This window comes from Apis florea, unplaced genomic scaffold, assembly GCF_048593485.1.
Source record: "Apis florea isolate Af1SG1 unplaced genomic scaffold, ASM4859348v1 contig_3367_pilon, whole genome shotgun sequence".
Lineage (NCBI taxonomy): Eukaryota > Metazoa > Arthropoda > Insecta > Hymenoptera > Apidae > Apis > Apis florea.
Genome location: NW_028256746.1, coordinates 3,572,028 through 3,596,994, shown reverse-complemented (window position 1 = coordinate 3,596,994; position 24,967 = coordinate 3,572,028). Strand labels below are relative to the sequence as shown.

The window sequence follows — 24,967 nt, the reverse complement described above, 5'->3', positions numbered from 1 at the left end:
AACCTGCTCGAAGATAGCCTTTATCCGTGCAATTAGATCTCACCGATGGGTCCATTAACCGGCCATGTTTCTCTCCGGTAACCGTTCGAACGGCCGCCCATTAATTCGCCAAGAGTTCTCTGATCCGGCAGGGTGACGTAATAGGTGAATCGCGGCCGCGTAGATACGCCTCTGTCTTATCGCGCATTTGCATATTTGCTCGGGCGCGAGCGTCGTCGCCCTCGACCGATCATTTTCTCAACGCGGCCAGGGGACGATCGTAAACGCCGTCGAGACAAGTTTGGCCGCGTAGATTATCCCGCGATTTACCTCGCGGATCCGATTTTCCGAAAACGAGCAACGAAATCGAACGGAAATAAAATTCGAAACGAGCAACGAAAAAGCATCGTTGCACGCCAGTCCCTTACTCGTTCTTTCTAAATGTATTATTTTAGAAAGAAGAGAGCGGAACGAAGCCCCTATCCGAATAAATGTATTATTTTAGAAAGAAGAGAGTGCGACGAAACGCGAAGTGAAATACGAGCGTCCTTTCCTTCGTGCCGCGCAATTTTCTTCGGCGATACTAGCGCCATCGGGACGATAACTCGCCGCGATTTTTCGCGCGGACGGCGAAGCTCGATTAAAGTTTCGCCGATAGATTTCGCGCGCGATTCCAGCACCGATAAAAGGCGTCTCCAAAACTTCGTTTCCGCCATATTGCCTCCCGAAACGTTTTTCCATTCGCCTTCCATTATCTTGCCGCGATTCCGATCGATCGTCCCGATATCGAAGGGTGCGCGATACGCGCGATTTCGCCACTGCTGATTAAACGGCAGATTATTTCGCAGCCGGGGGAAGAAAGAAACTTTCCTTTCGTTTCTTTTTTTTTTTTTTTTTCTCCATCCAAGATTCGATCCAAGTTTTCCAATCTTGAATTTTTAACCGGGATTTTTGCCGATCGTATAGGGATAACGGGTGTGAATAATTTCGTTCGATAAGAAGCTTCTTCTCTGTTTCTCCTCCTTTTTTTTTTTTATTCTTTTTCTTTTTCTCCATTGATAATTCGTGATTTAAGAGAAGCAATATTCCCCGACGCATAAATTCCTAGACGAGGGTGGGGAAGGAGGGTTTAAAGGTTTGCCTGGGTGGAAACGAGCCGCGAATTTCGAGAGCGGAAAACGCGGAGGCTTTAAAGCGGGAGGGAGAGGAGGAGTCCGGGTGTCTGGGAGGCGATCAAACGGGGGGAGCGAAGATGGAAATAAATCAACTTTCTGAAATTGAAATTACGCTCCTCTCCTGGCATCGTTCCCTCGCCGTTTCCACGGACGATCGAACCTGCTCTCCCGTAATCCGTGCTTATTATTATTTCGAATCGTTGTACAACCGTCTCGCCCTCGTACGCCCAAGCACTTCGAAATCATTTGTTATTTCGTCGAGAAATAATTTATTCGCTAGACATTCTTTTAATCTTTTCGTTGCTACTGGTGGGTGATTATAGTCGCTTTGCATGACGATTGGAGTTATCTTTCTCTTGTTTTTCTTTTCTTTTTTTTCTTTTTCCAATATTTTTTTAAACATCGTCAAACCAATTCGAATTGTAAGGCGGACGTTGACGATCTTTCTCGAGCATCGTTGGCGCAGCGGAGAAGTCGCCCATAGCGAAAGGGTTAATTATTCCAAATTCCATCGAAAAACGAACGAGACGAAATAACCTGTATAAAAACTATTTCACGAAACTATTACTTTTAAAAACTAGTGCAATGCAACACGTGTATATAATTCCTTTCGATCCTCGCGTTACACATTTTATAAAGCGATTAAGCTCGTTGATTGGGGAAGAAACAATAGCCCGCCATTATCGAATTGGTTGGAAACGTGATGGTCGAGTGGGCTCCCTTCGCGGCTCTCTCTCCTTCCACCGATACAGATCGATCGATCGAGCCTCGTAATAAGCGTATATTTTCCTACAGGCACCGGCTCTAATTGGCCCCGCGCTCGAACCAAGAGAATTCCCCGCCAAATCCTTATTTATAGAAGTCGAACAAGGGACTTGGCGATTCGAGCGAGCGAGAGAGAAGAGGAAGATCTGAGCCAGCTTAAGGGTTCGCGGGCAAACGATTCGATTGATTTACGAAGCTCGTCCATCGACTCGTAGCGGAATTTTCACATCCGTTCTCGATCCCTCCTTCTCTCGATGCGGATCAACCCTCCTCCTCCTCCTCCTCCTCCTCCTCCTCCCACGGACCTCTTCTCTCAGCTAGTCTCGCGTCGAGGTTTTACGCGCGGAATGTTTATTACGCGGATATTTAGAGGGGGGGGAGGAACGCAAGGTGAACGTTAAAAGGGGGGAGGGGGGAGGCGAACCACGAAGGTTAATGGAGAATGGTTCGAAGCATTGTTCATAATCGTGATTTATCGATGATTTATCGTGGATTATCGATGCACGGCATCGAAAATTAGAAGAATTAACTTGATCCAAGAGATCCGAACGGTTGTACGTACACGTATATTTGCAAGAAAAATTTGGTGAATCGAGATAAAAGATTCGACTCGATGAACTGTATACGAATTAAGAGAGAATCTCGGCCATCCAGGATATAGAAAAATCATTGATTCTAGCTTCTTCCATTCGAATTTGAACGAAAGCGGAAGAAGCAGATGAATAATCCACACGATGGAAACATGGGGCGCGTAATCGAGGCGAGAAGAGAGCTTTCGGACGAGACAATCGTGGTTTGAACACGACGCTGGATTTCGATCGCAGGCAACAGAGATGAAAGATAGACGACTCGGAAAACAGGGGCAGCGTCGTTTTCCCAAGGGCAAGCGGAGAAAGCTGTTCCCCTGCCAGCGGTAACCCAGTTAGAGCGTGCGGTTATCCGTGCGCGTATCTCGGCCGTGTATCTGCTGCGAGGCGAGCACTCGAGCGGAAGTCTCGAGCCACCCTCCCCTTCCCTAACGTCCTTCGAAAAGGAACTCCTTCTTCTTCCGAGGACGAGGCCTCCTCGAGAGAGAGAGAGAGAGAGAGAATCATCGCGGAAGGGCATCGTGCCAACTCGTCGATTGTTGGTCGGAAACTGGCGCGAAAGCCTCGTTATTCCGGCGCACGAAGGAAAAACGACCGATCGTAAGATCAATTTTATGGAAATCGTTCGAGATGGCCTAGTTTCGGGGAGACTCTTACACGGAGGGAAGAAGATGTTGGGAGGATTTCGTTGGCTTGGTGGAATGGAGGCGTAAATTTTCGAGGTATCAGGTTTTAAATTTAAATTTAATACGGGATGGAAAGGGTTTCGAGGGGTGGATTAAAAACACGCCTCCCACTCGAACCTTTAATTTTCCCGCCGATTCGAAATCAGAAACCGCGGCGGTTGTCCTTCGAGGGGCGGCCTTTTTCGATAAAAGCCTAAGCTTAGTCGCGAGCTTAATGGATTTGCATTTGTATAACCCCGAGGCGAGGCCGACGAGGCGCGAAGTGTCGAACGAAAACCTGAACGTTCGTTCCGCCCAACCGTGAATTTTGCCTCCCCGTAATCCGCCTTCGCTGGGGTGAAAGGAACGATCGCTGTTGAATCAACGAAACGTGGAATAGGAGAGGGAGAGGGAGGGGGAGCAGGGGAACGAAAAAAGGAAAAAGAAAATGCAAAAAATCGGGCAGCCTTCCGTAACAAAATAAAATAAAATAAAATCTGGTATTTAGGCGTCCGTTGTTCGCAACTCGAACTCTTCTGAGACGAAGCGAATAAAATCCTAGGGGAAAAAAGAAAATTTCCTAAAATTTACATATCCCTCGTCCATACCTCGGATCATCGTAATCGACGAGAAAACAAAGGGAGACGAACGAGCAGATGCGTTCCACGGTGGAATAATACGACATCGAGGCGTCGTACAAACTTTATGATTGGCTCGAATCGACGAGGCGCGGGGAGTTTTCTTTCGGCGCGGCAATAAATAAAGGGGTATGCTCGCCGAGACATGGAAGAGACAGAAGGAAAGGGGATTGGAAACAGTGAAGTCGGCAGAGGCTGCCGGATATTGGCTCGGCTGGCCGATCAGAGGCGACACTGAATAATTTCGCTGTTTATCCACGGCACCGATATGCCAATTTATCCCGTGGACGTGGGGTTATCGATCTCATTCGGGCCGCTCGTCGTTACGCAACCAGCTTTTCTGACTTCGTTTCGCGCACGAGTAACAAATTGCCGCGAATAAAGTACACCGAGGCGCATAAACAATCGCGGGATGGGATTATCTTAAATTGATTATCTTAAACCGCGAAATCGAAAGTCGAGACGATCGGTAATTCCTGTTTGCAACCGACCACCATTTGCACCGCGTTTTAAAACTTGAAATCTTGGTCTTCTTATCGCGCGTCGATGAGTAAACGTCCATGGACTTGAATCACGAGAATTTTACGATCAGAATCCATTCCGTGACCAGAGTCCTTTCTTCGACTCGGTTTCCATCATCGGTTTCTCTCGAACGACTCGTCGCCCTATAATTTGTTTATTACAATTGTTTGCCCTCGAATTCCATCGTATAATAATCTTATCCCATCTTGTCCAAAAGAATTAACGGTTAAAAGAAACCGCATCGATTCGCGCGTACCACGAAAGAGCGCGCACAGCCGCAAAACCGCGCTATACTTCTTTCCCATCTTGCGTTCATCGGCGGAAAATTCGCGCTCGCGGATCCGCAGTTCGGTCCGTGATAAAGTTTTTTAATAATGTGATCCACCGGTTGGAACGTAATCACGCCTCAAAGCGTTCGTCGAGAAGCGAGGAGAGGGTGGTCGTCCTTTCCCTCTCTCTCTCTCTCTCTCCTCTTTCTCTCTCCCCCGCCAACCATCCCCTCCCCTCGCCCCTCCCGCGTTATCGCGGTTTTCGACGCTTGTTTTACAGTTTGCCGGCCACGCAGAACGAGGCGAATCTCGGAAAGAGGATCGCGTCCACGCCAACTCTCTATGAAGTTTCGAAAACGAATTTCGTGGCTGAACGGTCGGCCACGGTAATTACGTAGTTTTTGACGTTTAGGTAGGACGATCGAGTCGAACGCCGCCACGGCACAACCGCGCATCGATTTTATCGATCGAGCCATCTTTTCGAACAGAGATTCACTCCCGTTATTAACGAGCACAATTCGAGTCGCGATAATCTTCGTTTCGTTTATCTTCGAAAAGAACAATTTCCTCCTTTCGTTTCCCTCTTTCGACTTTCCCCGAAAAGTATCGGTATCGGAAAGTCGAAACGACGCAATTACGAGCAATCGATACCGCGCACACGATTCTTATATACACGGGACGGGAAAGTCTTTCTCCCCGAGTCAATTTCATCTTCTTCGTTTTTTCGAACGGAATACAGATCATCCTTTCCTTCCCTGTTCTCTACCCTTTTTCCATTTTTTTCTTTATTTTTTTATTTTTTTATTTCTTTTATTTTTATACACGGGTTGAATCGGAGGGTCGGTCGGCCGATTCAACGCGGCGATCGGTATTTTTCGTCGCGGCCGGAAAATTGAACTTCCATGTATCCACTTTGGTCGGCGTGCCGACGGTATACTCGAGTTTAATGGTAAACGAGGACACGCGAATCGAACGAACCGGCCCGATCGTTATTTTATAATATTCTTTCCTATCGTTTCCCACCGGGATATTTTGTGAAAATATTTTCCCAGTTAAAAAAAAAGAGAGAGAGGGAGGGAGGGGGAGAATGGAAGAACGAATCCGGGGGAAAAAGCAGGGATTCGAATCTCGTTGCGTGCCCCGTTTCATCTCGCTCTTCCTTCGTTTATTTCTTTTTCAAAACGTTTTCGATTTTCTTTCTCTTTTTCCCTCTCCCTCTCTCTCTCTCTCTCTCTCTCTCTCTCTCTCTCTCTCTCTCTCTCTCTTTCTCTCCACGAAAGAAACTGCACGGCGCAGGGAGTTTTTAAAAGTGGAAACATTCGCCTTAGCAGAACTTTTGAAATTGAGCATAACGGGGCCACCGACACCCTCTTTCTCTCTCTCTCTCTCTCTCTCTTTCTCTCTGTTTCCTTTTGACTCCGCCTCGTGGACGACACCGGTATAAAACGGCCTTTGCCTCGCTTTCAAACTCGCGCTCGTATTCTCCCTTCTCTCTCTCTCTCTCTCTCTCTCTTTCCCTTCTTATACTTTATATGCCATCTTTCATCTTCCTTTGTCTCCACGTGGCACGCGTACGTGTACACTACTCGCTCGCCCATCGTTATCCAGTTTACGGAAGTCGAATCTCCACCCGCGCCGACTGACAACTAACCCTCTTCCCGACCTTTTCGTCGCATTATCATCATCCTACGAATTCTTTCAGCTCCTTGAGTAGACACATTTTTTCCTCCTCTTTGCTTTGAACTCGAGGAAAGCTCGAGTAGGAGGTGGGGAGGAGAGCAGCATCCGCGCGTATCAGAAGCGACCGTACACGGTGTGGGGTATATAACCGTGGGGATTTTAAGTAAAAAAAAAAAAAAAACTCCAACGTATCGCGGCCGAGGCGTGCTCTTTTCTTTGAGAAGCCCATAGAAAGTCGAGAAGTTTTTAATTAGTGTACCTCATTAGTACCGGCTGTATTTCGTCGGGATATAATTCTAAGCTTTCCCCTCCTCCTCCTCCTACCCACCCCCCCCTTTCTCTTTCCACCGTTTTGTTTTCGCATCGTCATTACGCGTCCCCGCGCCAATTCTCCTCCTCGACCATCGTCATTTCTGCGCGTGATATCATCTCTAACGAACGTTGGGCCGAGCAACGTAACCGTTCGTTATGGGTGTATCATCATCGATGAGATCGAATCGTCGAAGCTAAGTCTCATTTTTAAATGGAGGAACGCGAAGTCACGACGAAGCCTGTGTCACTGTGGAATGATGATTCGTACGCTTCGATCGAGAAACGAATTTTATCTCATCGTCGTTCATCTCCTCGCCCAATATTCAACAACGCTCGAAAGAGGGAAACGTCCGCGAGAAAACTAACTAGAAGAAGACTCCTAAAAAAAAGAAACACTTGTCCCCATCCTCTTAAACGCGTTACGATCGAAAAGGATCGAAAGGGATAAAAGAGAGAGAGAAAAGAAAGAAAAAATTGGTACGCAGATGTCGAACCACCGCCCTTTTCACCGATGCAATTTCTCGCCGCGGCATTCTCCCCTGACACCGTGAGACAATAACCCGGCACGGGGTTCCCCGCGTGGAATGCGGCCAACGTGAAATAACCGTCGATGCTCGCGTTTTCCAAAGCTTCGCCTCGGCTAATACGAGGGCCGATGCGCTTGCATAATTCGCTCTCGGTCTATCGCCTCCCGATCCGTTCGCGCGACCCTATTCTGTCATCTCTCGAAAACTCGTTTCCTGGGGAAGCCTTTTTCCCTCTTTTTTTCCTTTCTTTCTCTTTTTCCCCCCAACGCATGACGTCGCCGTGACGTCAAAGGAGAACGGCGCGCGTAACGGCGATTCAACTATTCCGCGAAGAGAAACGGAAAGCGATAGGAAAGGTGGGGCAGGCACCTCTGTTAAACCAGATGGTTTGTGTCCGCAAGGACCACGAAGTCGACGAAGGAGAGAAAGTCGAATTAATTCGACGAGTGAGATTCGAATGCTGAACTACGTGTAATCCAATACATGTATATTATTTGTTTGGAAAAATGAATTTATTTCTTTCATTCGAACAAGTTAAGAGACTCGGTCATTTAAGGATCGATCCTCGTGAAACAATACGTGAAGAGAAACTTACGGTTATCGAATGTTAACCGATATCGGAAACTTTCGATAAATTCCGCTGATCCCAGGGATTATCTTTTACATCCTCCCTCCTCCCCCGTCGTTACGCGCCGCTCCGCCAAGAATTTTAATCCTCCGGCCTCTCTTTGTCGCGGCGATCGAGGCGATAGAGATCGATCTCCCCGACGTGCAATTAATCTCGCTGCTGCTCCGTCTAAAAAGCGGCCGATTACAAGCATTTTTTTCTTCTTTTTTTCTTTTCTTTTCTTTTTTTTTTTTCTAGACGACGGGACCGTGTCTAACGAGCGAATTGCCTCAACGATATTGGCGCAATCGGGTTCGTTTTATAACTTGGTTTCCCGCGAGCCAAGTGAGGATATACCCGCAGCTTATATTTAATTCCACGCTCCGCTTCTTTTCGTCACTGTCGCCCACGGCGAATACGCAACACGGTGCAATTACGTCCTTCCCCCCTCTCCATCGCCATTTACACGCGGCTCTAACACAACTGTTATTGTGATATCGAATCGAACTGTACACTGCTCGGATCATCGTTATTTATAACCGGGGGAATCGCGCGAGATCGAGAAAGAACGGCGATGATGATCGGCGAGAAGGAAAAACACGTTTCGCTCGAGGAGGAAATTTTTTTTCTCTTTCTTTCTTTTTTCCCCCTTCGATGCGAGGTTTCCTTCCTATTGTGAAACCGATGTGCAATTTTATTTATTACACGGGTCGAATGTATTTGAAAACGAAATGCGGGGAGTTCTTGGCGTTCTTCCATTATCCGTGATAATACCGTGTTTTCATACTCGAAGAAGAGTAATAAAAATTGACCTCGAAACGAGAGATATATATATATTCTGGAACGATTGGAAAATACGTTTCCTCGTCGTTTCGAGCTCGAATCGCACATCAGTCGCGCTTGCGACGACAATAGAGAGCGGATAGATGAATATCGCGATAGGAAGCGGTCGACCAATTCCGATCGCGAATCCCGCCCCCTTCGAAATTCCGCCTCGATTTCGAAAAATATCATTTTCCGCGCCGCTTCGCTCCGCCCCGTTTCCCCCGATTTCCACGATTCTCGCGCGGCGACTATCCGTAATCTCCATAAATTGCAAAAAGAGGAGAGGGGGAGGAGGGGCGGCAAGAAAAACTCGGATATCGAATTTCAATCGGGAGGGGGGGGGGGGCGTCTTTTAATCGCGTTTCACGCTCGACCTCGTAACGCGATTTTTCCTTCTTCTGTAAATCCTGTCGCTGATTAAACTCGATCGTCGAGAGCGCGGTTCGATTCTCCAAAGGGGGATGAGGCGAAAAAAGGAGGAGCTAGCTGGAACGGGGAAGGAAAAGGAAGAAACAGGAGCGAGGAACGACGTTCTAAATTTTAAACGATTAAAGGAAAATTGAGAGAGAAGGAGGAGTGAAAAGTAGTTTCAAAAATCGGTACGATCTCCTCCCCGTAGGAAGAGAGGATGATTAATGTATCGTTCGGTGGAGCGAAGTTTATAGCGCTAAAGGTGACTCGCACCCCCTCACCCGTGCAAGTCTACGGATGATAAATTTAATTTTCGAGTAGAGTGGATCCCTGGAGTTGAACGTTCGTGCCTATACTATCCAATTCGAATTTGCGCGTGTACAAAAAAAAAAAAAAAAAAATACCGTAATCTCCACTTTCGCACCACCTAACGCGGAAAGAAAGATGGATGTATCGATGAAAAAATGGAAAAAAAAAAGAGTGAAAGAAGATCGCGACGATCCTTCTTTCTTCCCTCCACGAGACTCCACGAAAACTTTTTAATTGCAAGTCTCACACACTTTAGTCGAACCGGGGCCAATTTGCACAAATGGGATTTTCCTTCGACGCGACGCTTCCAACCCCTTTCCTTCCTTCCTTCCTTCCGCCCCGTGTACAGCCCCCCGTTTCCGCGATTCTTTTGTCGCGAAAAAATTGAATTCGAGAGACGCGCAGCACCCACGCGTGCGGCCACCCTCTTCTCCCCTTTCTCCCTTCTCTGCGCCGCCGCCGCCTTTCTCAACGGCGGTTCAGTTTTTCGGGGTTGGCTACGGCTCCATTGTCCGCCAGTTTTTGCACATGCCAACGGCAGAGGTTACACGCCCTCTCCTCCTTTTCTCCGCTCCCTCTCGGACGAGCGTCGGCCGATATACGCCTCGAAACGACCAAACTGCGAATCTGTCGATAGAAAGAATGGCCTGGCCTCGTAATCGGCGCACGGTCCGTTGCATTCCACGCGCGCCCCTATAAAAATGCAATCTCTCGTCCTTCTCCCCCTCCCCCCAACTACGTGCTTCAACTGCACGGTCTCAACTGCTACCACGATTCCTCCTCCTCCACTAGCTTCTACGTATCCGTCCCGCGTTTGCGTTTTCATTACGGTTACGGGTGCTGTGGCGGTGGATGGTGGATACGAGGAAGAGGAGGAATCCGGCTTCGAACACGTTTGAACACGTTTCTAATGGAAGAATATCGAATAAAACTCGGACGTAACTGCGTTATTTGTCCGATCGATAATGGGATAATTTCGAAGAGTTCTACCTTGCCTTTTACGAGTTTCAATCGCGCTTTCTCTCAACCATACGAACGAATATATATTTATTTCCATCGTTATTTCTTTCATTTGCGGATCGTGGCTTATTTAACGTGAGTTGTTCTACGATTCGTCTAATATGAGGATATGTTGTATCGTATTTAGTTTTAACGATGAGTTTAATCGAGGAAGAAATCGTAAAATGTTGAAAGAAGCGCGAATTGGTAGATATTCTCGGGTATCCGTAATATATATAGTTGTTTTTTGCAGGCTGATCAACGAAACTCGTCGACACGGACGGTCTTAATTGAAGCTAATCGACACGCCACCTTTTTCACGCCGCTCGATGGCCTTTTTTGTATGGTTCACCGAGGATCAATGAGGTTGAACGAAACGAAAAAAATCATCCGCTCCGATCCCGCCTAATAATCGACGACGGAAAACCAGTCTGCGATAAATTTTCTCGCTTGGATCGAGACCAAGCTTTTTTTCGACAATTCGAGAAACGTGTTTTTCTTTTCTCTCTCTTTTTTTTTTTTAAAGTTTTAATAATCACGAGTGTTACAGTTTAAGCGATTTAACGAGCAATTTGTTATCTTTTACGGTCACAAAGACTGGCACTGTACAGAGAGATAATTTCTTTATCTCGTGGAGATAGCGTCGCGTTATCGTTAATCCCTCTTTCGAACACGTGCTTCCAACGTGTCTACGTAATTCTATTAGGAAAATTCGAATATGTGTACCGATAGCGGACACGATCGGTTGCGTATAAATTTTAACTCTTCGTGTATCGCCATATTGTAATTACATTGTAGAGACTCTTGTTTCTTGATTGGCAAGCTTCTTAAACATAAATACGAGGATCGATACACTCCACTCTTGAACCGAACATCGCTTGCGCTGCAAGAGAGATTCCGAAAAGAGACCGAGTTGGAAAATTGTATTTCGATCGAGGAGAACATCTTAAAATACGTGCGTTTTCAGCGATCAGTTAAGATTTTAGCATTCAGCTTTTCTTTATATATTCGTCGCCTCTCTCGTATAATAATTTGCACTCGTATGATATTTCAAGCAGAATTAACTTTTCTAGACATTTCTCATCTTACTTCTGACAAAAAAAACCATGGATACGCGCATCACCGATCCTCTGGCAAAGATTAAACTGGATCTGTAAATCTTAAGCGTGTTGCTCGAAAAAAAAGAAAAGAAAAAAAAGATAAGAATCGAAGTTCCAGGAAAAATTCTCAACGAAGAGAGGCAACTTCTTCGCGAAATTAAAAGAAAGGGGGGGAAAAAAGAAAAGGAGAAAAGAAAAAAAAGAAGTAAGAATCAGAGTAGAAAACGGAGTACGCGTGGATCGAGCAGATGGAACGAAGCTGGAAAGGGGAAAAGGGGAACAAAAAAGAGGCACTGTCCCACGGCAGCCCGGTTGTCGGCCGGACCAAACAAACAATCTTTATCTCCTTTATGGTCGTCCTTATCTCCGCCAACCGACTCTTCTCCCCGGCTTTCCCGTGGCAGGTTCTGCCTTTTTCTCGCCCTACGTACGTGAACAGATCCTTTGTGTTCCCCGCATACTTTCTCACCGTGTTCGACGAGAGGGGAACGAGGGAGGAAAAAAAAAAAAAAGAAAAGAAAAGAAAGAAGGTTAAAGAAATAAGAAACTCGGAAAGAGGGAGAGAGAGGCAACGACGAAAGAAACGGAGGAGAGAAGAGAGAAAAAGAAAAAGAAGAAGAAGAAGAAGAAGAAGAAGAAGATGGTCCAATGAGCCTTCACGAAAATTTGAATAAATCTCGCTGTGAATATCATTTCGCGGCTTTCCAACAAACTATCCGCCCTGTTGAAACTGAAAATGCCGGTAGCATTTCGCCGACTTTACTTTCAATGAACCGCCACCAAGCTTTTCCATCACGTCTCTCTTCTCTCGCTCTTTCCACCCCATTTTAACGTTCGCGGTAATAAAGCCGGCAAACGTTTTATTATGAGTCATTCGTGGGAACCTTTGACATTAAGCCTTATGACGCGAGGAGAGACTTGCGTGTCGCAAGAGTCTTCATCGATCCAATATATTCGCGAGACTTTTTCCTTTTCTTTTTTTTAAATAAAACCCTTTTCACCTTAAAGAATCGTCGAAGATGGTCGCGCGGGGAAGTATCGCGCGAAACGAATACGATAAACCGCGATTGCGTGACTTTTTAATCCGCAGACGTTCCAAATTTGAAATTAAAGAAACGTTCCTTTTCCATCGCCTTTCCTGGAAAGCCAAGAAATTCGAACAGATGGACCACATTTTTGTTGCGAATAATCGAGGAAAAATCTCGAGAGACGGGACAAATTGTGGAAGGCAGATCGCGGAATCGTCTATGGATGGAAGAAAAATGCGAAAGAGACGCACACGCGACGCGCGATCTCTTTGCTTTGCCATCGTCCTCCGTGTTTTCGATACCTCGCCACCTGTTACGTAAACACGAGCACGGAGACACGGCCAATTGATTTACGTCGTAATGGACTACGACGAGGACGAGTCGCGGCCCTTCTCACAGAGAATTCTTTCCACCTGGCAACCGTTCAGCAAATCATCGACTCGAGAGCCGACTTCCGTCTCTACACCGTGCGCTCCATTATCTCCCACGTATTTCAATCCATTTCTCCTTCCATCCTTGATCTCTCCTCCTCCTTTTACGATTAAAAAGAGCAACAACTTTGCCAAAACTTGTCTAAATCCATATTTAATTCCTCGAATAATAATCTCTCTTTGCCTATTTGTCGAGCCTAGCCGCTGAACAAAGAGGAACAGCGAGAAGAAAATGCGCGGTTCTCGACGATTTAAATCTGTCTCGCTGCAGGAGGAACACAGTTAGTCGCAAACGGTGCGTTGCAACAAGATCGCTAGGAATTGGACGACGACGAGGAGCAGCGAAACGGTTGGAGCGCAACGAAAGTTTTACTTTATACTCGACCGTATGCAAATGAGAAACGATCGTTCAACCGGCGGTTGCAACAACGTTCGCGGCACGAACCGATCGTGGGTGCACGTGTAAAATCGAGCAAGAAAGCACGCGCCCTGTTCTCGTGTTTCTTTCCTAGGGGGTTCCTCGCAGCCCCCATGCGGCGCTGTCACGCGATAAACCAGGCCCCGATCCTGCTTTACCGATTGCCCAACCTTCTCCATGCAAATCGACGAACCGTTATCGAGCTACAACGCCGGAGTAAGAGTAAGATGGACTCGGCGAAGAGCGAAAATCCATTAAAGAATCCCGATGATCCTCGAGATTCGAGGGTCGTTAGAGGAGATAGAAAGAGGGCAGCTGACGCGCGTTACATACGATAGCAATTCGTTAAATCGATCATCCTCGTCGTCGTCGTCGTCGTCGTCGTCGCAACGATCGGATATCGAAACAGAGATGCGATAAGAGGATCGGTCCGATATTTTCTTCCTCTGCAAAAATGGATGGATTTTGATGCGAGGAAAATAAAACGCGTGGAGATATACGTGGTTCGGGCGAAGTGTGTATCGATCACGAAGGAGAGATTGGGCCGAATTAATAGCGTCGGTTATCTCGATTCGAAAAAGAGCGCAACAATGCTGGAAGCATGCGAAGAATATTTTTTTCACGCGAGGATACATTTATATATATTTTGTTCCACTCGCGATGATTATCTCGCGATGATTCGAACGCGTTTGGAATGGGGTTGGTTTCGTCGGTCGATTAATTATTAACTTCAACGTTAATTTTATCGCGTTTGTCTATCCGTGTATGCGTATAATTTCGACAAATTAAACCGCGAAAGCCGATTTCGCATCGAATTATTAGTCGAGGGTTGCTCTTCGAGGTGGGTTGATTGAACCCGTGCGCCCAATTATTTTTCGCGTTTCGAAAACGCGATTCTAGAAACGAATAACCCGTCGACTTTTCGAATCGAATCGGAAAATCCTCGAGGTGCGGTCGATTCGAATCGACGAAAAAAGGAACGTTTTCGGCGTTCTCACGACTCGTCGGGAATCTTAGTTCGCGGAAGAATAAAAGGAAGAAACGCTCACCGTTAAGATGCACTTGTGGCTCGGGGAGATGTACTCCAGTCCCCTGTGTCCCTCGCCGCTGAAGCACTTCTGTATATTGGTCATGAACTTCCTCCGGATGGCCTTCAACGAGTAGACGCAGAGGGCCGAGTGGTTCTTGGGTATGTCGGTGCTGGTGCTGTTGCTCTCGGAAAAAACGGCGAACAACACGTCGTCCTGCGCGGTGATGCCCAAATCCCCGGCGAGAACGGAGCCGGCCTTGCCCACGTAAGCCGCCTGCACGAGATTGTAATAGGTGCCGTCGTTGGTGCAGTTGATCGGTATCTCGGTGTACGAGTAGTAATGCTCGTCGTCGTGGCAGACCCGCACCAGCTTGGATATGAAGACCGCGGTGTCCGTGTTCTTCATCTGCGTGGTCATGAAATAGCTGAAACCACCGCTGCTGAACCCGTACACGTAGTTGATAGGGTATCTCTCGCGCGACAACGAGTTCACGTACATCCTGGTCCCGGTCGTGACCGCCGCCTCCGCGATGTTGAGCATCCTGTCCTTGTCCAACGACCTCGAGCTGACCGCGGGCACCTCGGATCGGTAGGGCGAGTTGCCGGTGAACGTGACGCCCACGTACATCACCTGGGACACGGGCGGATTGGGGGGGCCAGGGGCTATGAACGCGACCGTGGACGCGGTGGCGTTGTTCGCGACCACGGCCTCCTTCACCTCCTGCACCACGTCCGAGATGTTGTGAAGATTGCGCACCCTGCACGTGCCCTGGGACAGGCTGCCGCACGAGATCAGCCTGGTGGTCGTGTAGTCGATCACCAACGCTTTGTTCACGTTGTCGACGAGGCGGGTCGGCGTCTCGCGGGGGCAGTCGATCATCGAGCACGCGTTCGAGTCCCCTTTCGGCCCGGTCACCTCCTTCACCACCACGCTCAGGTCGGGGGACAGCTGATAAAGCCGGTTCACCGCGCCCACGTAAACCCGCCCCGTGTTCTTGTCCACCACCAGATGGTTCATCCGCTTCACCTCCGGGTCGTGGAACCTTTGCACTATGTCCGCGGGCGTGGAGCGGACCGGGAGCCGGGGCGACAACAGCACCAGGAACGAGAGGAGGAGGCGAAGTTGCTGCTGATGCGACACCGTCCACGATCCCTCGCCGCTACTCCTCCTCCCCGGGAACACCACCATCTTATCTATCCTATTCCTCCTCCTCCTGCGCTATTCTATCTCCGCTTCCTCCCTCGCTGCGCCCGAGAATCCTCGACGAGGTGCCGCCGCCCTTCCTCGAGCCTCGCCCACACCTGAACAATCAAAACCAGAAACGGGTTAATTCCTTCCTCTTCCCCAAAATACCAAACCCTCTCGTTTATCCGGTTTTATGGAGCGTTCGATTTCTTAAAGCTTGCACCGTGGAACCAGCTATTTCGATCGGGTGCTACGTAAACGTTGTTTACGAGAGTCGTTTCCCGCGAGGAGGAAGCGTTTAGCTGGCCGAGTTTAAAAGGCAGATCGTGTATAAAGACGTCTTTTAACGGCGTTGAATCCAAAGCCAGGCGTTGCTATCCATTTTCGCGGACGTTTAGCGTGACTGTACGCCTGTTTTACATTAATCGCGAGTTAACGCCGGATCAACGACACCTGGGACACGACACACCTTACAACGGGGATATAATTGGACCGATTATCTCTTCGAAAACTCGGCCCGAATTCCCAACGAAACACAAGTAAAACGTAGATGCGAAACGGACGAAAAATAAAAAACCCAAGATTATTCGTTCTACGTTTTATCATTGTAAATACACGTATTTTCGTTAATATTCTCGTTACAATGTTTTTCTTTTGCGCGTGTAAAATAAAATAACGTTTTCACTTTGATCGAATATGAAAGAAAATTGCGGTTAATTTCTGATATAAAGCTGTGATCGATGACTTGGAAACAGCGTACATACGTGCAAATACCTAGCGCGCGATAATTCCGTGTATTTATTCTGGAAAACTTATCAAACTGATCGGTCTGTGTAAAGAGAGACTGACTGGTACCGCGGTTTATTTAAGAGGATATCAGCCCCGATAATATTATCGTATCGACGACACGATTCCCTCCTCCTTCGATCTTCGTCGTGCAAGAAGTTTCGAAAAAGTTGGAAGAAGAGAGAGGAGAGGAACAAAGGAGGAGGTTGAGCGTGCGAAATTGCGAAGAGGACGAAAATCGAAGGGGGGGAGAGAGAGGGGTCCCTGACAATTTATCGACTAGGGAAACAAGGTGCCTTTGAATCCGGGACGGAACCCCAACGCGCACTCCCTCTTAACGAAATGAAACGCTTGACTTTGCGCAGGAAATACGTGAAGAGAGAGAAAGAGATAAGAATAAAAGAGAGAAGAAGAAGGAAAAATTCGTAGGGCGAGGGAAAGGAGGAGCGGATGCAGAACGGAAGAAAAAGGTGTTTCCTCGTGCTCGTTCCTTCTTATCGTGACGGAGGGTAACGTTCAATCGCAACAAAAACTTTCCTTATTTTCCGAACACCCATTCAAGGCAAGGGGAGGCCTTGTCGAGAGGCCTCCCTTCTGCAACGCGTCGATTCCGCTTTATGGGTGGAAGAACCGTACCGAACGACGAGAAACTCCCCTTTTCCTCCTAATGTTTTCCTCGTAATTGTAATTCACCGCTGTTCTGTGTTCTGTTCGATGATTTGCGCGTTTCGATCGGGAAAAAAATAGGGAATCTTGGGAATTCCCATTTCCCAAGGAAAATGGATCGCGAGCCGAGATATCGGAGAAATCGGACCACGTTATTCGCTTTCGAGATTAAAAAAAAAAAATGTGAGTCATCGGTGAGAAATCTAATTAAACGTCGTTTGACCGTTGAAAACGTCGAAGCGCATTCCAATGAGTATGATTATGTTATTTTGGAATAATGTTCCTGTTATCGAAGTAACGATCTCTCGGTTTGGAAATGCATCGGGCTCGAATATAACACCTTTGCTCTAAAATTAACGCTAACGTGCCAATCGATACCGTACATCGCGATACCGTAATCGAACACGAGCACGAGAAACTAGAATTCCTTCGTTCCTTCGAAAGTATCGAATCGATCTTTCTCTCCTTTCTTTCATCGCTTCAAAATCAAATACAAAATTGGACCGATGAAAGTTTGAGCGAAAGTTGAACGTAACGACGTAGTATCATCGACATCGACGGTAATGCCGGATAAAATTAGGAATGACGAGACGATCAACAGTGACGAAGAGCAAACATCGTTACCCCCGCTCGATTTCGCGCTCCTCAACGACTTACGAATAATTCCTCGATTAACGCAGAAAAAGAAAAAAATCGAATCTATATTTTTCGAAACGCGCAAAAAATCCTCCTTTTCCTCCTCTATCCATCGAAACGAAACGACCTCGAAAGCGATTCCCCGTGGCGTGAGATTTAAACACGCCATAGGAACGCGGTAAACGATCCAACGAGTTCTACCTCGCGCCTAACATCCTACACGGCGTCGCGTTTCGTCCTCTCGTACGTACGAGGAGATGAAGGTAGAAGAACGCCTGTGTTGTTTCGAGCCTCGTACGGAGAAGCACGCAACCCGATCGAGACGAGGGGGAATCGGTGGGAAGAGGATCGCGGCGGGTAACCGACAAGTAGATAAGCATCGGCAGATATTCAGGAACGCTTGATTCCACGTAGAAGGGGAGTCGAGCAGGTATGCGTGCAACGAGCACCGTGTGTTCCAGCTGCGCTCGTGCGCGCGCCACGAAGATCGAAGGGAAAGATGGTCGCGGTACGCTCGAGACGCGGTGCTCGCTTCTCTTTTCTTTCCGCGCTATCTGATTCCACGCACGCGTGCCTTTCCCGCGTGCTTCTGCGACGACACACCACCTCACGTATGTAGGTTAACGCAGCAATTAATAGGGCGATAAGCGTCGGATCCCCACTCCTCATCGAAACTTCGGCACGGATCGGAAAATTTCGGTCGGCATCGAGATATTCGCGAACGACGCGAAGCGTACACGCGAAACATTCGACTGAAAACATTGGGCGGAGACGCGATGGAAACATCGACGTTCGGATACCGATACGAAAATATCGATACGACGCGTTTCGCGAAGATATTTCCGCGGGGAATAGCGGAGGAAAGTGTACCGATCTTGCCCGAATTTTTCCGACGCAACCCGAATCCCGCGTACCTTTGGTAATTAACGATCGTTTTTTATCGTTCGTTTTCTTTGCGGTATTCCAACGATTCACGACTCACTCGAGATGATGTAGCGATAGAAAGAAAGCGCTGTATCTACCCGCATACCGCAGGGACCACCTCTCTGCCAGGGAAATTCAAACAACCGTGAAACGACACTTTAATTAGCGTGTTTACCGGTAGAAAAGTTTCACGGATTAATCCGGAAATGAAGAAACCTTAACCCAATCACGGATGCAAAGATTCGATTGTGATCATTTCTTTTTACAAATCTTTTTTACTTTCGATCGTCGTAGCGAAAGAATAGATGCAGCGAGCACGCAACTCGATTCGTAGCGAGGTAATTTCTGTACGAAAGCCTCGAGCGAAATGGTCGGGCGTTAATTTTAATTACAAAGTACGCGCTTTAATATGCGCGTTTATTTGAATGGAAAACCGACGGATGCGATGCGCCACCGATAGACCACTTCCCTACGCGGCGGCTCTCCCTATATATCTCATCATTTCCAGGGAAACACGCGAGATGCCGAGGGCTTTTGTGCCCTTTTATTTACTTCGACCCGTTGTACGTGTGTGCTTTTCGCCTCGTTTTACCACTCGAGTGGGATGTTACCCGATGGAAACATCGGTGACCCACTATCCTCGGAATGCGCGCGAGAAACTTTTAAGAAGCTTTTCTCCTCCTCCATCCTCCCAACGTTTCGAGAAGCTACGTGTATTATCGGAGTTTTATAGTTGGATATATATATATAGAAAGAGGTCGCGTGGAAAGATGCGGTAAAGTATCGGGAACCGGATGAAAATATCGGATATTTCTGTTCTGGATAGAAAATCTGAATATTGATTTGCGATTTTTCTTCGATTATTCTACGCGAAAATTAATTAGTTTAAAGTATTTCGGAAATGCAGAGAAATGAATCGTCGCGATGAACGAGGTAACAAAGTGTCGAATGAGAAAACGACGCAAAGAATCGAACTTGACGTTGAAAACGCAATGGATAAAGTCGATCTTCATCCCACCCCCCTCTCCAAACGATTCGAATCGTTCGAAATTAGGTGGATCTCGAGATCTCGATTAAGGCCACGTGAAACGCGGAGAGCGAGGGAAACTCGGTTCGTCGAACCTTCGTGAAATCAAGGTCGTTTCTCGAAGAGATTCGAAGCCTGAAATCGGGCCAGAACTGTTGGCTTTGATCCTTCGATAGCTCGTTAGAAGGGAACGGCATCGACACAGATGTTGCCAGGTGAAACGCCAATACCTTGAGAATTTTAAACGGATATCGAGAGAGAGAGAGAGAGAGAGAATGCGAGAGATTCGAAGAAAATTCGATCGGACTCTGGAGGAGTGGTGGAATTTAAATAGTCGGACGAGCAGGAGTAAATTACGAGGCCGAGAGTCACGTATGGGTTAAAGAAGCGACCCGTTACCGAAGCGAGAGAGGCTGCCTTAAGGGGTAAACTGCTTTTCCAACCCGCAATTCCCCGTAACAAATGCGATCATTTGGTAAACCTCGGGACTTTTCACTGGAATGGAGAAAAAGAATGGAGTCGAGCGTGGAAGCGTGGGTGGATAACGGGAAGGGACCAAAAGGGGAATGCAGCGATTCTTTCAATGCAACTTCTTGCTCTTGCGTGCCACGTATCCTTCTTTTCTAATCTTTTTTTCTTTTCTTTTGTTTTTAATTAAGAGATTCGAAGGATCGAACGATAAAATTCGATCGAATCAAATCTGTAATATTAAAGACTCGAAGATTGAAATATAAGATACGATTTATCGGTTTAATTGATCGAATAAACTAAGTTGATAAATGGGAATGATAAATAATATCACGTGAATATATATAGGATATAAATTATATCGATCATTTATCATCCATCAATTTCATCGAGCTCGTAACTTGATAATTGTTTAAAAAATTAAGCTTGTGACGGTGATTCATCGGAAAAAATTCGTACGATAGAAGAATACAATAGAAGAGGAACGTGATTAAAAAGTGAATATGACTCACAAGGGAAATTGTACGTGTGTAACGCGTGCAGCAATCGATACAGCGTAAAAAAAAAAATTGCTCGACAAACTTTTCATTCTTCGACGTCCCCGATCGATTTAACTCGAGATTCTTCGATTTCGTCGATTCACGACAATTACTCGATGACCGAGCGCTTGTCCTCGAGAATCGAAAAAGAAAAAGAAGAAGAAGAAAGAGAAGAAAAAAATCTTTTGTTAAAAAGATCCAGTAACAGATGTGCGCACGCAGCGTGTCGCAGAACACCTGTGTCAGTTGTTAGAACGAATTTAAAACGCCAAGATATCCGAACGAGGAAAACTACCTTGCTCGAACGTGGGAAATATCTCGAGCTATAAACTTCTTCTCAAAGAAAACTTCCACGTAACGAATGCGATCGTTCGCGACCAAGTTGGATCGACCTTAGCTGCGACGAAGAGAGAGAGAGAGAGAGAGAGAGAGAGAGAGAGAGAGAAGGAAAGAAACGTCGCGACACGAGATATAACGGAGGAGGAGGGGGAGTGAACCGAAAGAAACGACGCGCGCCCCTTTAAATCTTCCCCAGGTTGGTGGAAAACTTCGTCTGATTCCTCGTTAAGTAAATGGGGGAGGGAAAAAATCGTGGAGAAGAAGTTGGCGAGTAATTTAGAAAGATATACACAGGGTCTTCGCTTTACCTTCGATCCTGCACCCTGCGAGATAAGACGATTAGAAGACGTACAAGTTCCATTGTCTAAAAGATCTTCTCCGCTTAACCCTTTGTTGTCCGAACGTATTTGGATTAGGAAAAATCTCGAGCCGACGACTCGAGCGAACAAAGGAGAACAATTTTTTTCCTACGGGTTTAACGAATAGAATACAAATCGAAAGTAGCTAAGGCGATAACCTAGATCATGCTTGAATTATTTCGAGTTATTTTCTCTTATTGCCTCTCGAAATTCGAAATGAGAAAGATATATCCCGATGATCGAAGAAAAAGAAAAAAAAAAAAAAAAAAAAAGGAAAAAATATACGTCACAATATATATTTATATGTTGTCGACATATATATCGATATATTATATGATCACACGTACGTATTGAAGAGATGTTCAAAGTCCAGGTTAAAAACCTCTGACACGAGCGCGTTTATGATGGAAACAATCAAAAGGTATCGCGTTAAAACGAGAATTAAAGAGACATTAAGGGGTGAAAGTTGCGAGTTGCAACACCTGGGAACCTGTGGGAACAACGCCGCATACCCGAGAAAGGGAAAGAAGCGAAGGGAGAAGATAAACCGACCGGCTCGAAGGAAGCTGCGCCGAATGCGACTGTCTGGGAAAACTTGAATTAATTTACTTTCGATAAAGAAAAGAAGACGAGTGAAACGATAGAAAGAGAGAAAGAGGAGGGGGAGGTGAGGTCTGACTACGGGCGCAACATTTCCCCGAGTGCAATCGGCTGGGTTGCGGCTCCTAATGGCTCTTTAACGAGTTAAACAATCGTTAAGAGTTTAAACAATCTCGCCGAGATTTTACTCGACTTTTTCTCTGTCTTCCACTTTTTCCCTCGTATATATTCTTTATCTTTTTTTTTAACGACCGATTTCCACAAAGACTCGCATCTCGCAACTCGACCGAGTCCAAGAAGCTGAGTTTCGGTTTGCAAACACTATGAAACTTTTCTTCTCGCTCCTCCTCTCGGACCGGACCGAGATCCAATCCTCCCTCGCTTTCCACCCTATCTCGTCGGTTTGTTCAACGCTTCGAGCCGCACGCTTCCGCCAACTTAAGTCGAAATTGAGTATCCGAAGAATCGAGCGCGAAGGAACGCGAGGAATAAAATGGGTTCTTTCATCGATCGCGCTCATGTTATTCGAACATCCAAAGATCGTCGTCGAACGATCATCCGCCTTGGAATAATTACGTTACATCGAGCGTACGAACGAATGAAATTCGAATCGAGAATGCTCTGCGCACCTACGAAATTAATATTCCTCGATAACGCCGCAAAAGCGACTCGAAAATATCGAAAAACCACCAAAATCCTAACTCTGATCGGACGATCGTCTACATCCGCCTTGGAATAATTACGTTACAACGAACGAACGAAATCGAATCGAGAATACTCTAGAATACCTACGAAATTAAAATATTCCTCGATAACGCCGCAAAAGCGACTCGAAAATATTGGAGAATCATCAGCCAAAAACCGCCCCCGATCCCTGGAGATTCGGTAGCATGGAACAAGCGTCTACCGCAAAACCGCATCACCGATCTTCTCGTAGAGAACACGACGGTCGATCAACACGAACGTGAAATGGTTCCACGCAACAACAGCGGTAGATTGAACAAGAACGAAGAAACGCAAACTCGAAAACAGAGAGAAAAGAGCAACGCAGAGAGATACCAGTGTCGTTCGTTCGCCGATTTTTCCAGCTACGATGAGGCCCCTCTTCTACCTCGTAGAGAAGTACACGCGCTCTTTATGAACGTAGTCGGGCTATTATAAGGGAGGAGAAGGTGAAACCGAAGGAGAGGAAGAGAGAGAGAGAGACTATGGAGAATCGTGGTGCCGGTTTGCAAAGGCCATTTACCGGTGACAGAGACAAATAGAACCGGGTACGTTCTAGGGGGGTCCGCGTGCGAGAGAGAGAGAGAGGCCGCGTGTCGTCCGAGCAAGCAACAGAAGCAGGGAGGAGAGGAGGCAAGAAGAGAGTGAGACGAGGAAGGGGGCATAGTAGGAGGAACGAAGCGACCCTCGGTATACGAGCACCGCAAGACGATGAATTCCGTCACGGCCTGGCCCCCCAGTGCCGTGGCGAGCCGAGCCACGGCCCTAGCCCTTCCATCCATTTTTCCTTTCCAATTTCTCCCCCAATGTATCCGTCTTCGCTCCTATATTCCCAAACATATTCGCCACGAATAGTCTTCCACGAAACGTGACACTGTGTTTTGCGGTTTGTTAGGCGTGACCACCACCACCGCGAACCCATTTAAGTAACATTTCCCTTTTGTATTGAAAATAAAATCGAGAAATATATCGATCGTGACGTGAAAATACAATTTCGATTAGAAATAACCCGTGCTCCTCCGAGATTTCTTGCGTTTGTATAAAAAAAATACGATCGTAACGTATAAAATAGAACTTCGATTAGAAATAATCCGTGCTCCTCTCTCCGAGATTTCTAATTCTATCGACAACAGAGGGGAACGAATCTACTTGTGTTTGAAAAATAACGCGAGTTTGGAAGAAGATTGGAGGAAAAATTTCGCGTCTTTCCCCTCCCCGCTTTGTCCTCGTTTCAGGATCGATTAATAATTTCGTCGCGATTAACGCGTCCGCGACGCCTGGAACGGAACTGTTGGCCGGTATCGGGGGCAAAAACTGGTGTACCCGGAGAGGGCGATTAGCGAGCGGGGGGAAGGAAGGGGAAACGAGGAAACGAAGAGAAGGATACGAGGGATCACGTACACGGCCTTCTTCTCTTCCTTAACCTGAATATGGAAGTGGATGGCGCGCAGCAGCACGGGAATGCGGCCCGTCCGTTGCACGCGAGAAACAACTTTTGCACAACTTCGAATCATTGGAAACGTTTCGAGGAACGAAATCCACTTCGTGTAATAATCCATGGTCCATTTCCAATTTTTCACGCTTTCCAAAAATCGAAAACCGAATTCTCTTCGACTGATTGGCGGGTTACTTGTACACGGTAATCGAGCAATAAAATTCTAAACTTGGAAATATAAATCGAGAGGAGCAAGGAGGATAAAAATTCGAAGGAAGAAGATAGATCGAAGGATTGAATTTCATGGATAAAGAGGTTTGGGATGAAATCGTCTCCTCGTCTATCGCGAAGCGAACATTTATCGTTTGAGCAACCGTCGAAAATCGAACGAAGACAGACAAACAGAGAGAGAGAGAGAGAGAGAGAGAGATTCGTATCGAGAGAACGTAATAAGATTGTAGTCCTGTAGGAAACTGCATTAGATAAAGGACACACCAACGCAGGGCAAAAGGGACGTTTGCTGTTCGAGCTGGCGTGGACCGACACTTCGACCAAGCGCAAATGCCGGTTATATCCATTCGCTCGAAATCCCGCGCGGCTCGTTCCCGTTAAACCGTCCCTCCAAAATCCGACTCCCCCCCTCTCTTTATTACGTTTTATTACGATTAAGAGTCCCGTTAAAACGCCTCGTGCAAACAGATAGGCGAGGAGTGGAGAAGAGGAGGGAGAATGCGGGGATCGAAGGAGGACCGATCACCGGCGGAGCAGATGTTTCTCGGGGGGTTGAAATGGGGCTCGAAACTCGAAAACAGAAACGCGCCGTCGGGGGACCCGCCGCCGTCCAAAGAGACTTATAGTTTAAGGGTGGAAACGGACGGAGGAGGCAGCGACTCGTGGAAAGGGGAGGGGGGTTGTGTACGCGAAACGAGCGTCCTATGTCGCTCGGGGGATCGATCCGTTTCCATTTAGATCGAAATTAAGAGAAAAGATTGCGCACATTAG

The 24,967-nt window shown here is 47.0% G+C and overlaps 1 protein-coding gene across 8 annotated transcripts in view; it reads right to left on the bottom strand.

The window, feature by feature from the left end:
* The window catches only part of PlexA (plexin A), a 267,624-nt gene that overhangs the window by 197,147 nt on the left and 45,510 nt on the right, over nucleotides 1-24,967 (bottom strand). For all 8 annotated transcript variants that reach the window (XM_086911844.1, XM_086911845.1, XM_031917682.2 and 5 more), the window contains one exon: nucleotides 14,297-15,579. In XM_086911844.1, the coding sequence (XP_086767970.1) occupies nucleotides 14,297-15,466 (1,170 nt within the window). In that variant the 5' untranslated portion in view covers nucleotides 15,467-15,579. The remainder of the gene's footprint in view (nucleotides 1-14,296; nucleotides 15,580-24,967) is intronic.